The 12,718-nt window shown below is 37.9% G+C and overlaps 1 protein-coding gene across 1 annotated transcript in view; it reads left to right on the top strand.

The window, feature by feature from the left end:
- The window catches only part of cntn3a.1 (contactin 3a, tandem duplicate 1), a 91,611-nt gene that overhangs the window by 52,683 nt on the left and 26,210 nt on the right, over nt 1–12,718 (top strand). Inside the window, exon 9 of the mRNA XM_016233155.1 lies at nt 3,970–4,109. Coding sequence (XP_016088641.1) covers nt 3,970–4,109 — 140 coding nt within the window. The remainder of the gene's footprint in view (nt 1–3,969; nt 4,110–12,718) is intronic.

The following is a 12,718-nucleotide window of genomic DNA, read 5'->3' as shown; positions in this document are numbered from 1 at the left end:
AGTGGAGGTCTCAGCATAACGACTCTCTAAAACGTGGGGAAACCTGACTACACTCAACGCCAGAGGCAGTTAGTGAGGCTCACCAAAGAACCTACAAACTAATAGTACTGCCTAAGCGGAGCTCTGGAGAGCTGAGGCTTCAGCAGAATGACTCTATTAACCGAGAGGAAGCCTAACAACACTCAACCCTGGTAGGGGGGTTCTTAAGAGTGGAGGTCTCAGCATAACGACTCTCTAAAACGTGGGGAAACCTGACTACACTCAACGCCAGAGGCAGTTAGTGAGGCTTAAAAAGAAAGAGCCTACAAACTCATATTACTGCCTAAGCAGAGCTCTGGAGAGTGGAGGCTTCAGCAGAATGACTCCCCTAAATGAGAGGAAGCCTAACAACACTCAGCCCTAATAGAGAAGCTCTAAAAAGTGGAGGTCTCAGCATAACGACTCTCTAGAATGAGAGGAAACCAGGCTACACTCAACGCCAGGGGCAGTTAGTGAGGCTCAAGAGCCTACACATTAATACTGCCTAAGCGGAGCTATGCAAAGTGGAGGCTTCAGCAGAATGACTCTGTTAAACGAGAGGAAGCCTAACAACACTCAACCATAGTTGAGGGGCTCTTAAGAGTGGATGTCTCAGCATAATGACTCTCTAAAGCGAGAGGAGACCTAGCTACACTCAACACCAGAGGCAGTTAGTGAGGCTCAAAAAAGGAAGAGCCTACAAACTCATATTACTGCCAAAGACGGAGTTCTAAAGAGCGGAGGCTTCAGCAGAATGACTCTGTTAAACGAGAGGAAGCCTAACAACACTCAACCCTAGTTGAAGAGCTCTTAAGAGTGGAGGTCTCAGCATAACGACTGTCTAAAATGAGAGGAGACCTAGCAACACTCAACGCCAGAGGCAGTTAGTGAGGCTCACCAAAGAACCTACAAACTAATAGTACTGCCTAAGCGGAGCTCTGGAGAGCTGAGGCTTCAGCAGAATGACTCTATTAACCGAGAGGAAGCCTAACAACACTCAACCCTGGTAGGGGGGTTCTTAAGAGTGGAGGTCTCAGCATAACGACTCTCTAAAACGTGGGGAAACCTGACTACACTCAACGCCAGAGGCAGTTAGTGAGGCTTAAAAAGAAAGAGCCTACAAACTCATATTACTGCCTAAGCAGAGCTCTGGAGAGTGGAGGCTTCAGCAGAATGACTCTATTAACCGAGAGGAAGCCTAACAACACTCAGCCCTAATAGAGAAGCTCTAAAAAGTGGAGGTCTCAGCATAACGACTCTCTAAAACGAGAGGAGACCTGACCACACTCAACGCTAGACACCATTAGTGAGGCTCACGATAGAGCCTACATGCTAATATTACTGTCTAAGTGGAGCTCTAAGGAGCGGAGTACACTGCCTAACGACTCAAAGCTGGAGTACTAAGCTAGGAGTACTGACCATGCTCCTAAGTGCCGAACAGAGCTCTAGGGAGCAAGCACTCAACATACCAACCCTCTAAAGCAAGGGGAGTGCAACCACCCACCCTTATGGATCAGCGTACTCAGTACGAAAAACTCAAGTGAGGGGAGTACTCAAAAGCTCGACCTAAGAGCAACTTATCAAGGAGGCCCACAAGAGCCTAACAACCTAAAACAGCCACAGAGCTCTGTTGAAAGAACACTAGGAACTGTGATCTCAGCATAGCGACCCTCAAAGGGAGGGGGAGCTACCAGGCTCATGAACAGCTGATCAGGGAGGCTCACAGAGAGCCTCAAAAACCCTGAAATTACTGCAAATAAAAATACTGGGGAGCAGAGTGCTCAGTATAACTCTCTCGGCGAGAAGAGCAGAAACCATACTCAACCTAAATATTCACGTACCTGGGCTGAGAGAATGAGGAGGCTCAGAGGAGGCTCAAACAAGAGCCTAACAACTCAAAAAACTTGCCATTACACCAAGTCAGGAGCCTCCTTCACCAATAATGTAGATATCTCACATTATACACAGTTCCTATTCTGTAAAATAAAATAAAACCAAAACGGAATTCTGAAAGAGAAAGCACTCCTTGTCAGATTCCTTCCATGCCCTACCAACAATCCGCGTGATCGGTCTGACTAACCGCCTCAGCGGCCGCGAGACCCGAAACGTGGTTGAGAGGCTCAATTCTCAAAGAGAATCAAGCATACAAGGCATTCTCAACGCGATAACATCTTGCAGCGCGAATGCATCGCATTAAGCTCGCTCAACTCTCGAGAGAGGCGAAAGCGCTCGCGCAAATGCTGACAAAGCTCGAGTACAGACCTCTGCCTCTAGTAGTCCCGTGAATGCAAACAGTGAGCACATCCTTCTCTCGCGCGGGGCAGACGCATGTGCTTCCATACACAAGGCTTGAAGACAAAGAAGAGGATTACGTATTCCGCAGGTGTTCTTTTATACCCGCAGTCGCTTTATTGTTTGCGTCATAGCCTGCCAATGTCAAGTTCATTGTCGTTTTTTCATTCATGCTTCAGACACCGGTCACGTTGAAGACGTTCTCCTAGCGCCCTCTAGAGGACGCAGCGTGGAGTTCCCTTTCGAAAGGGAACTCAATTTTTCATCAGAGTTTTCATCTCGCAATCCTGTTTTTTGTTTTGTTTTGTTTTTGTTAGAATTGCAAGAAACAAAGTTTATATTGTGAAATATATAAACTCAGAATTGTGGAAAAAAAGGAAATTGTAAAATAAAAAGTCACAATTGCCTTTTTTATTTTTTATTCCGTGGCGGGAATAAATACATTTGAGTTATTTAGTACTTCAACCTAAAATAAACAAAAATGAGAAAAGTTGTCTTGGCAACTAGCTGAACAAAAAAAGTTAACGTGTTTTGTATTTTATCATAAGTAATGATTTTTATAATGGTTTTAGTTTTAGTTAATCATAATATCCCTGGTTCAAGCTGTTCCTTTTCTTTGCAATGTAAAAGAATGGTGACCACCGCTTTCATTGTATAGAAAAGAGTAGATTGGACATTCAACTGATTCTACTCTCTTTCCATAATCTGACAAACACACAATCAATATGCACTATTAAGCTTTTATGAACGCTTATATATTTGAGTTTATCACTGATCAATATTGTTTGTTTAATTTGTAACGCTATTATGTTTTATAACCAGGATGTCAGATTTTCATGAGTATCCCTGTATGTTGTAATTATTTGTCATTGCAATTATTTGGCAGGTAAAAATCCATAATCTCCCATAGACTGTATTGTCCATCTATCACTGCTGTTGGAGCTAGTGGAATAATCAATATGGGTCACTGTTGTTCATAACATAATGGCTGAAGTCAAAATTGTGTGACTGATACCTATAAAGCATTTTACTTTGTCCACGCTTGCACTACAGTGTGATTTATTCTCCTTTCTCTCTCATCTTATAAGAAAGTTAAGCCTATGCAAGTCACACCGACCTTCACCGAAGCCACAAGAATCAGTCTCATTTTAATGTTTTCAAGCCAGTTATTTAAAATCTTTAAGTAAAAATATTTAATCAAGGTTAAAACTGTAACATTTGCACTTTTTCTAGCACCGTTTTCTTGTGCATGTTTGGGAAGGGGTGTGTGTTGTTCCTCAAAGCAATATAAATATTAAAGCAATATACCAAAGTCAGGCTAAAGATCCATAAAATTTGATCCACATTTAGTGAGAGCTGAGTATTGTAATCTCCTCAGCTCAGTGTGAATGCAGTTTACTAAATGTCCTTGTAAATTATTCATACAGTATTATGCTTTTTTTTCCTTCTAATGCCATGTTGATTGATTAATAACTGGATTTGTTCAGTAATTGGCTCATAAACTGCTTGGTTGGTTTACTGATTCCTAACAGGCTAATCAATAACCAACTCTAAGTCTGTCTGGGATTCAGGGAGCTGTTGAAAATTCATTTTTATCAGCAGCACTTTGTGAGGTGCTGATATCTCGCTGTGTGTTGTGTGTTTATTGATGGATCTCAGCACCTCCTCATCTGGTGGAGAAGCCTCAGGATGTGCAGAAAGCCATTGATGAATCTCTGCTGTGGGAGTGTAAGGCGAGCGCCAAGCCCAAACCATCCTACAGGTGGCTGAGGAACGGAGAGCCGCTCGAGTCCTTTGAGGTGGGAGATGCGGTTCACTTTATCTTTAGTGCACCTAATGAGCAAGTTAGCAATTTAGGAAGAATGGAAGGAAATTGAAATCTAAATCTTAACATACTGTAATTGAACATTAAACACTGTCAAGTCTCAATCTTTTCTCATCTTTTTTAATAACACAAAATAAATTATACTTAATTTCAACATTTTTCTTCTCCCGATTAAGTCTCATGTAAAGCATGCTAGGAACTACAGTTTTAATTATGTCAACAATGTCAATTATGTCAACATTTATGTCAATATGAAAGTAGATTTTTCACTTTAGATAAAACTTTTCTTTTTTCCTTTTTTAATGTTTTGTCATTATTATTTTATATTTCAGTTTAGTTTTAGTAATCTTAATTGTTAAAACTTATTTCAGATGGTTGCCAATGCAACATTTCTCATTTTTATGTTTTAAGTATTTAATATTTTACTTTATTTCAGGCAATGAAAACTATTTCTATAATATTCTAATATTCTTTAGTAAGCAATAAGAACACTTCATAAAATTGGTTGTTTTCAAGTGCTTAGTCCCTATAAAAAAGTAATATATTAGAAATACATTTATTTCATACTACGTATAGTTCAAATATATTAACAGATTTGCTGACATATCGCGCAAGAATTACTGATACAAAATATTTGTCTTTTTTTGGAGTACTACTTGTGCACAATGCACATTTTTAAATATTAAGCCTAAAATGTGTTTTAATGTCACTATTGGTGAGGATTGTATGATCTTTGAATAACATCAGGTATTATTCAAGATATTTAAAGTGTGTCTGAGGTATACTTGCAATAGTTCCACTTTAGCACAATCAAATATACTTCAGTATATCTTTAGTCGGACCTCAATACTACTTCTGCACAATTAAAGTGCATTAAAGGGTTACTCCACCCCAAAATGAACATTTTGTCATTAATCACTTACCCCCATGTTGTTCCAAACCCGTAAAAGCTTTGTTCATGTGGTGCGGCTGACACAGACAAGTAGAACATTTTACGTTCAGTGGATACTCTCCAAAATGGCGCTACGGTGACGCAGAGATGAATTGTTGAATAAAGTCATTATTTTTGTTTTCTCTGCGTACAAAAAGTATTCTCGTCGCTTCATAAAATTCAGATTGAATTTAATTGAATATTTACTTGGCAGTCAATGGGACAGTCACAAGCCTCCCGGTTTTCATCCAAAATATCTTAAATTGTGTTCCGAAGACGAACGAAGCTTTTACGGGTTTGGAACAACAAGGGGGTAAGTGATTAATGACAAAATTTTCATTTTGGGGTGGAGTAACCCTTTAAGTACAAAATTACACTCTAAAAAATGCTGGGTTGTTTCAACGCAACCTTGGGTCAAATATGGACTAACCCAACTTTTGGGTTAAAAATTCAATTAGAAAATTTACCCCAACAGTTGGGTTAGTCCATATTTGAAACAACCCAGCATTTCCAATTTAGTAGACTGTAAGTATACCAGTTTAGTATACTAAAAGTACAATTGCATGGTATTTTTATTAAGTACATACAGTAAATATGTGAAGGTATTTGTATACTTAGCATGAAATAAATGTATTTCAAATACATTTTAGGGTAACACTTTATTTCGATATTCCACTTTAGACATTCTATTAACAGTAAGTAACTTTGCAACTACATGTCAACTAGCAGTTAGTAGAGTATTAGTAGACTGTCTGCTTAATATCTTCTAACACTTTCTTTGTCAACTTATTCTACTAACCCTAAACCTACCCTAACAGTCTACTCTGAGAGTTAGTAGACATGTAGTTGCAAATTAATGAGAATTAGTTGACATGTAGTTGACATGTAGTTACAAAGGCTCACAGAGAGCCTCAAAAACCCTGAAATTACTGCAAATAAAAATACTGGGGAGCAGAGTGCTCAGTATAACTCTCTCGGCGAGAAGAGCAGAAACCATACTCAACCTAAATATTCACGTACCTGGGCTGAGAGAATGAGGAGGCTCAGAGGAGGCTCAAACAAGAGCCTAACAACTCAAAAAACTTGCCATTACACCAAGTCAGGAGCCTCCTTCACCAATAATGTAGATATCTCACATTATACACAGTTCCTATTCTGTAAAATAAAATAAAACCAAAACGGAATTCTGAAAGAGAAAGCACTCCTTGTCAGATTCCTTCCATGCCCTACCAACAATCCGCGTGATCGGTCTGACTAACCGCCTCAGCGGCCGCGAGACCCGAAACGTGGTTGAGAGGCTCAATTCTCAAAGAGAATCAAGCATACAAGGCATTCTCAACGCGATAACATCTTGCAGCGCGAATGCATCGCATTAAGCTCGCTCAACTCTCGAGAGAGGCGAAAGCGCTCGCGCAAATGCTGACAAAGCTCGAGTACAGACCTCTGCCTCTAGTAGTCCCGTGAATGCAAACAGTGAGCACATCCTTCTCTCGCGCGGGGCAGACGCATGTGCTTCCATACACAAGGCTTGAAGACAAAGAAGAGGATTACGTATTCCGCAGGTGTTCTTTTATACCCGCAGTCGCTTTATTGTTTGCGTCATAGCCTGCCAATGTCAAGTTCATTGTCGTTTTTTCATTCATGCTTCAGACACCGGTCACGTTGAAGACGTTCTCCTAGCGCCCTCTAGAGGACGCAGCGTGGAGTTCCCTTTCGAAAGGGAACTCAATTTTTCATCAGAGTTTTCATCTCGCAATCCTGTTTTTTGTTTTGTTTTGTTTTTGTTAGAATTGCAAGAAACAAAGTTTATATTGTGAAATATATAAACTCAGAATTGTGGAAAAAAAGGAAATTGTAAAATAAAAAGTCACAATTGCCTTTTTTATTTTTTATTCCGTGGCGGGAATAAATACATTTGAGTTATTTAGTACTTCAACCTAAAATAAACAAAAATGAGAAAAGTTGTCTTGGCAACTAGCTGAACAAAAAAAGTTAACGTGTTTTGTATTTTATCATAAGTAATGATTTTTATAATGGTTTTAGTTTTAGTTAATCATAATATCCCTGGTTCAAGCTGTTCCTTTTCTTTGCAATGTAAAAGAATGGTGACCACCGCTTTCATTGTATAGAAAAGAGTAGATTGGACATTCAACTGATTCTACTCTCTTTCCATAATCTGACAAACACACAATCAATATGCACTATTAAGCTTTTATGAACGCTTATATATTTGAGTTTATCACTGATCAATATTGTTTGTTTAATTTGTAACGCTATTATGTTTTATAACCAGGATGTCAGATTTTCATGAGTATCCCTGTATGTTGTAATTATTTGTCATTGCAATTATTTGGCAGGTAAAAATCCATAATCTCCCATAGACTGTATTGTCCATCTATCACTGCTGTTGGAGCTAGTGGAATAATCAATATGGGTCACTGTTGTTCATAACATAATGGCTGAAGTCAAAATTGTGTGACTGATACCTATAAAGCATTTTACTTTGTCCACGCTTGCACTACAGTGTGATTTATTCTCCTTTCTCTCTCATCTTATAAGAAAGTTAAGCCTATGCAAGTCACACCGACCTTCACCGAAGCCACAAGAATCAGTCTCATTTTAATGTTTTCAAGCCAGTTATTTAAAATCTTTAAGTAAAAATATTTAATCAAGGTTAAAACTGTAACATTTGCACTTTTTCTAGCACCGTTTTCTTGTGCATGTTTGGGAAGGGGTGTGTGTTGTTCCTCAAAGCAATATAAATATTAAAGCAATATACCAAAGTCAGGCTAAAGATCCATAAAATTTGATCCACATTTAGTGAGAGCTGAGTATTGTAATCTCCTCAGCTCAGTGTGAATGCAGTTTACTAAATGTCCTTGTAAATTATTCATACAGTATTATGCTTTTTTTTCCTTCTAATGCCATGTTGATTGATTAATAACTGGATTTGTTGATTAATTGGCTCATAAACTGCTTGGTTGGTTTACTGATTCCTAACAGGCTAATCAATAACCAACTCTAAGTCTGTCTGGGATTCAGGGAGCTGTTGAAAATTCATTTTTATCAGCAGCACTTTGTGAGGTGCTGATATCTCGCTGTGTGTTGTGTGTTTATTGATGGATCTCAGCACCTCCTCATCTGGTGGAGAAGCCTCAGGATGTGCAGAAAGCCATTGATGAATCTCTGCTGTGGGAGTGTAAGGCGAGCGCCAAGCCCAAACCATCCTACAGGTGGCTGAGGAACGGAGAGCCGCTCGAGTCCTTTGAGGGGGGGGATGCGGGTCACTTTATCTTTAGTGCACCTAATGAGCAAGTTAGCAATTTAGGAAGAATGGAAGGAAATTGAAATCTAAATCTTAACATACTGTAATTGAACATTAAACACTGTCAAGTCTCAATCTTTTCTCATCTTTTTTAATAACACAAAATAAATTATACTTAATTTCAACATTTTTCTTCTCCCGATTAAGTCTCATGTAAAGCATGCTAGGAACTACAGTTTTAATTATGTCAACAATGTCAATTATGTCAACATTTATGTCAATATGAAAGTAGATTTTTCACTTTAGATAAAACTTTTCTTTTTTCCTTTTTTAATGTTTTGTCATTATTATTTTATATTTCAGTTTAGTTTTAGTAATCTTAATTGTTAAAACTTATTTCAGATGGTTGCCAATGCAACATTTCTCATTTTTATGTTTTAAGTATTTAATATTTTACTTTATTTCAGGCAATGAAAACTATTTCTATAATATTCTAATATTCTTTAGTAAGCAATAAGAACACTTCATAAAATTGGTTGTTTTCAAGTGCTTAGTCCCTATAAAAAAGTAATATATTAGAAATACATTTATTTCATACTACGTATAGTTCAAATATATTAACAGATTTGCTGACATATCGCGCAAGAATTACTGATACAAAATATTTGTCTTTTTTTGGAGTACTACTTGTGCACAATGCACATTTTTAAATATTAAGCCTAAAATGTGTTTTAATGTCACTATTGGTGAGGATTGTATGATCTTTGAATAACATCAGGTATTATTCAAGATATTTAAAGTGTGTCTGAGGTATACTTGCAATAGTTCCACTTTAGCACAATCAAATATACTTCAGTATATCTTTAGTCGGACCTCAATACTACTTCTGCACAATTAAAGTGCATTAAAGGGTTACTCCACCCCAAAATGAACATTTTGTCATTAATCACTTACCCCCATGTTGTTCCAAACCCGTAAAAGCTTTGTTCATGTGGTGCGGCTGACACAGACAAGTAGAACATTTTACGTTCAGTGGATACTCTCCAAAATGGCGCTACGGTGACGCAGAGATGAATTGTTGAATAAAGTCATTATTTTTGTTTTCTCTGCGTACAAAAAGTATTCTCGTCGCTTCATAAAATTCAGATTGAATTTAATTGAATATTTACTTGGCAGTCAATGGGACAGTCACAAGCCTCCCGGTTTTCATCCAAAATATCTTAAATTGTGTTCCGAAGACGAACGAAGCTTTTACGGGTTTGGAACAACAAGGGGGTAAGTGATTAATGACAAAATTTTCATTTTGGGGTGGAGTAACCCTTTAAGTACAAAATTACACTCTAAAAAATGCTGGGTTGTTTCAACGCAACCTTGGGTCAAATATGGACTAACCCAACTTTTGGGTTAAAAATTCAATTAGAAAATTTACCCCAACAGTTGGGTTAGTCCATATTTGAAACAACCCAGCATTTCCAATTTAGTAGACTGTAAGTATACCAGTTTAGTATACTAAAAGTACAATTGCATGGTATTTTTATTAAGTACATACAGTAAATATGTGAAGGTATTTGTATACTTAGCATGAAATAAATGTATTTCAAATACATTTTAGGGTAACACTTTATTTCGATATTCCACTTTAGACATTCTATTAACAGTAAGTAACTTTGCAACTACATGTCAACTAGCAGTTAGTAGAGTATTAGTAGACTGTCTGCTTAATATCTTCTAACACTTTCTTTGTCAACTTATTCTACTAACCCTAAACCTACCCTAACAGTCTACTCTGAGAGTTAGTAGACATGTAGTTGCAAATTAATGAGAATTAGTTGACATGTAGTTGACATGTAGTTACAAAGTTACATATAGTTAGTAGAATCTCTAAAGTGGACTATCGAAATAAAGTGTAACCCATTTTAGTATATTTATTTTTCACTAGGGGTACCATAAAACCTGTTCAGGTACATTAAGGCAACATCATGTGCACAACAGTTCTAAAAACAAGATGTGGATAAAAAATTTAAAAAGGGACACAATGACTTTCTATTGCCTTTTTCAGTATTGTGTTGTTTATTTTTAGGATTCTGCATGTGTATTTCCAGAGCTCTGGTTTAGGTTTGTCTCAGTTGTTGTAAGGTTCTGAGTAGTTCTGTGCTGCATTAATGTCATGTACAACAGAGCTTGTTTCATTACTCTAAGAGATAGTGAACACGATCTCGGCATGTGAGGCTGCACTCTTAATGAGCTGAGGTGTTACCATTTTGTAAATGTCACCATCGGCTACCTCAGCGTTTGATCAATCTCCAGACGAAAGGTCATCCATGTAGTCAGAGAAAGAGAAGAAGAGTGTCGTTTGTTATTTGATGATTACAATGAACAGAAAAAAAACTATCCACCATCACCTGAATGCAGTATTCAGAGCACATCACAGAAGCTCCATACGGTCACTGTTAGAGAGTAACCCTAAGTATAGCGCTAGTAATTTAATTCTAGTTTTCAGTATTTTTATTTTTCAAAATACAGTAATAAGCTATTTTTTCAGCAGTGGTGTAGCCTGACAGAATTATGTCCCATTGTTTGCTGCATAAGCGAGCTGAGGCAGTAATCAAATATGCCCTTCTAGATTTTCATCTCTCTCTCAAGTAGCATTGAGAAGTCTGACTCATTGTAGTAAATTGGTTTGTATGGATGATTCATTTCAGTGATTCCATTTGATTCATTTGAGTTACTGCACAATAGTGTCGAGCTATCACTCAATAGTTTACATTGCATGTATCTTTGCATTTTCTGGTTACAAAATATGCTATTTTAAAATTTAAATAGCTATATTTCATATTAAAGTTTTTTGTTGTGATTTGTTTTGGTTCGTTTTGTGGGATATAAGCTAAGGAAGCTAAATTTATGATACCACTATTGTCAGATTTTATCGTTCATTTGAAATGCATTATCATAACAGTTTTGGAGAATTTTTTGCCCTTTAAAGTAAGTTGCACCTGTATGTTTACTGCCTACACCGAAAACAGCTATCCTGGGTGTTACTAAGATTACTGTTGAGTGAAATAACTTGTCTTAAAGGCACTTTAGTTGTACTGAAATTTAACACAGCTGTGATTTGCCTGTGGGCACGAGGCCACAGGCTGAATAAACATTTCAGACAAAATACAAGCAGATTTTTTTTTCTCCACCAACTAAATAGATTAGTCACAATATTGCAAACCATAGAAAAGTGTATATAGTAAACTGACAAAAAAGTAAAGTGATACCAACAGTGAAATGTTCAGTGCTATTATCAGCAATGCCATTCTTATTCATTCTTATGAGTGCACTAAAACTAACTGTTGTATAATCTGTATTTATTCTACATTGTGATGATTTTGGCTCACATTTAACAAAAACCCACCAATTCACTATCTCAACAAATTAGAATATGGTGACATGCCAATCAGCTAATCAACTCAAAACACCTGCAAAGGTTTCCTGAGCCTTCAAAATGGTCTCTCAGTTTGGTTCACTAGGCTACACAATCATGGGGAAGACTGCTGATCTAACAGTTGTCCAGAAGACAATCATTGACACCCTTCACAAGGAGGGTAAGCCACAAACATTAATTGCCAAAGAAGCTGGCTGTTCACAGAGTGCTGTATCCAAGCATGTTAACAAAGTTGAGTGGAAGGAAAAAGTGTAGAAGAAAAAGATGCACAACCAACCGAGAGAACCACAGCCTTATGAGGATTGTCAAGCAAAATCAATTCAAGAATTTGAGTGAACTTCACAAGGAATGGACTGAGGCTGGGGTCAAGGCATCAAGAGCCAGGGTATTGATTACATGTTGTCACGAATTCAGTCCATGGACTTCCGTTTATTCACCACCAGAGGTCACCCTTTCCATTTCATTGACTCTTGCACAACACAAACTGTTGCATAGCACCCCGGACTACATATCCCATCATTCTTTGCACGATTTGCACACTGCACTGATTGCACACAGCTGTTTCTAATCACCTCACTCACTATATAACACCCACTCTAACCACATTTCTCGGCTGAGTATTGTTTAGCCTGTACCCCTTTCCGAGTCTCCATGTTTTCCTTGTTTTGCCTTGCCTTGCCTGTTTTTGCGGTTTTTGAACTTTGCCTGTTTTCTTGGGTTTTTCCCTCTCGTCTCGCCCCTGTGATTCTGTCTGCTTTTCGGTGACCTACGCTAGCCCTGTGACTATTCTTGTGTTTTGCCCGCCATATACCTGTTTGCCAGTGTTTTGACCCTGCCTTTCACAGCGGATCATCCAGAGTCACGTTACGTCACAGCTGATCATCTAGAGTCTCACCATGTCTCAGCTGTCCGTCCAGAGTCTCGTCACGTCTCAACTGTTTGTCCAGAGTCACGTCA

The sequence above is a fragment of the Sinocyclocheilus grahami genome, unplaced genomic scaffold (genome assembly GCF_001515645.1).
Source record: "Sinocyclocheilus grahami isolate Dianchi unplaced genomic scaffold, SAMN03320097.WGS_v1.1 scaffold426.1, whole genome shotgun sequence".
Taxonomy (NCBI): Eukaryota; Metazoa; Chordata; class Actinopteri; order Cypriniformes; family Cyprinidae; genus Sinocyclocheilus; species Sinocyclocheilus grahami.
Note: the sequence above shows the minus strand (reverse complement) of the source record. Positions and strands in the feature narration are given on the sequence as shown.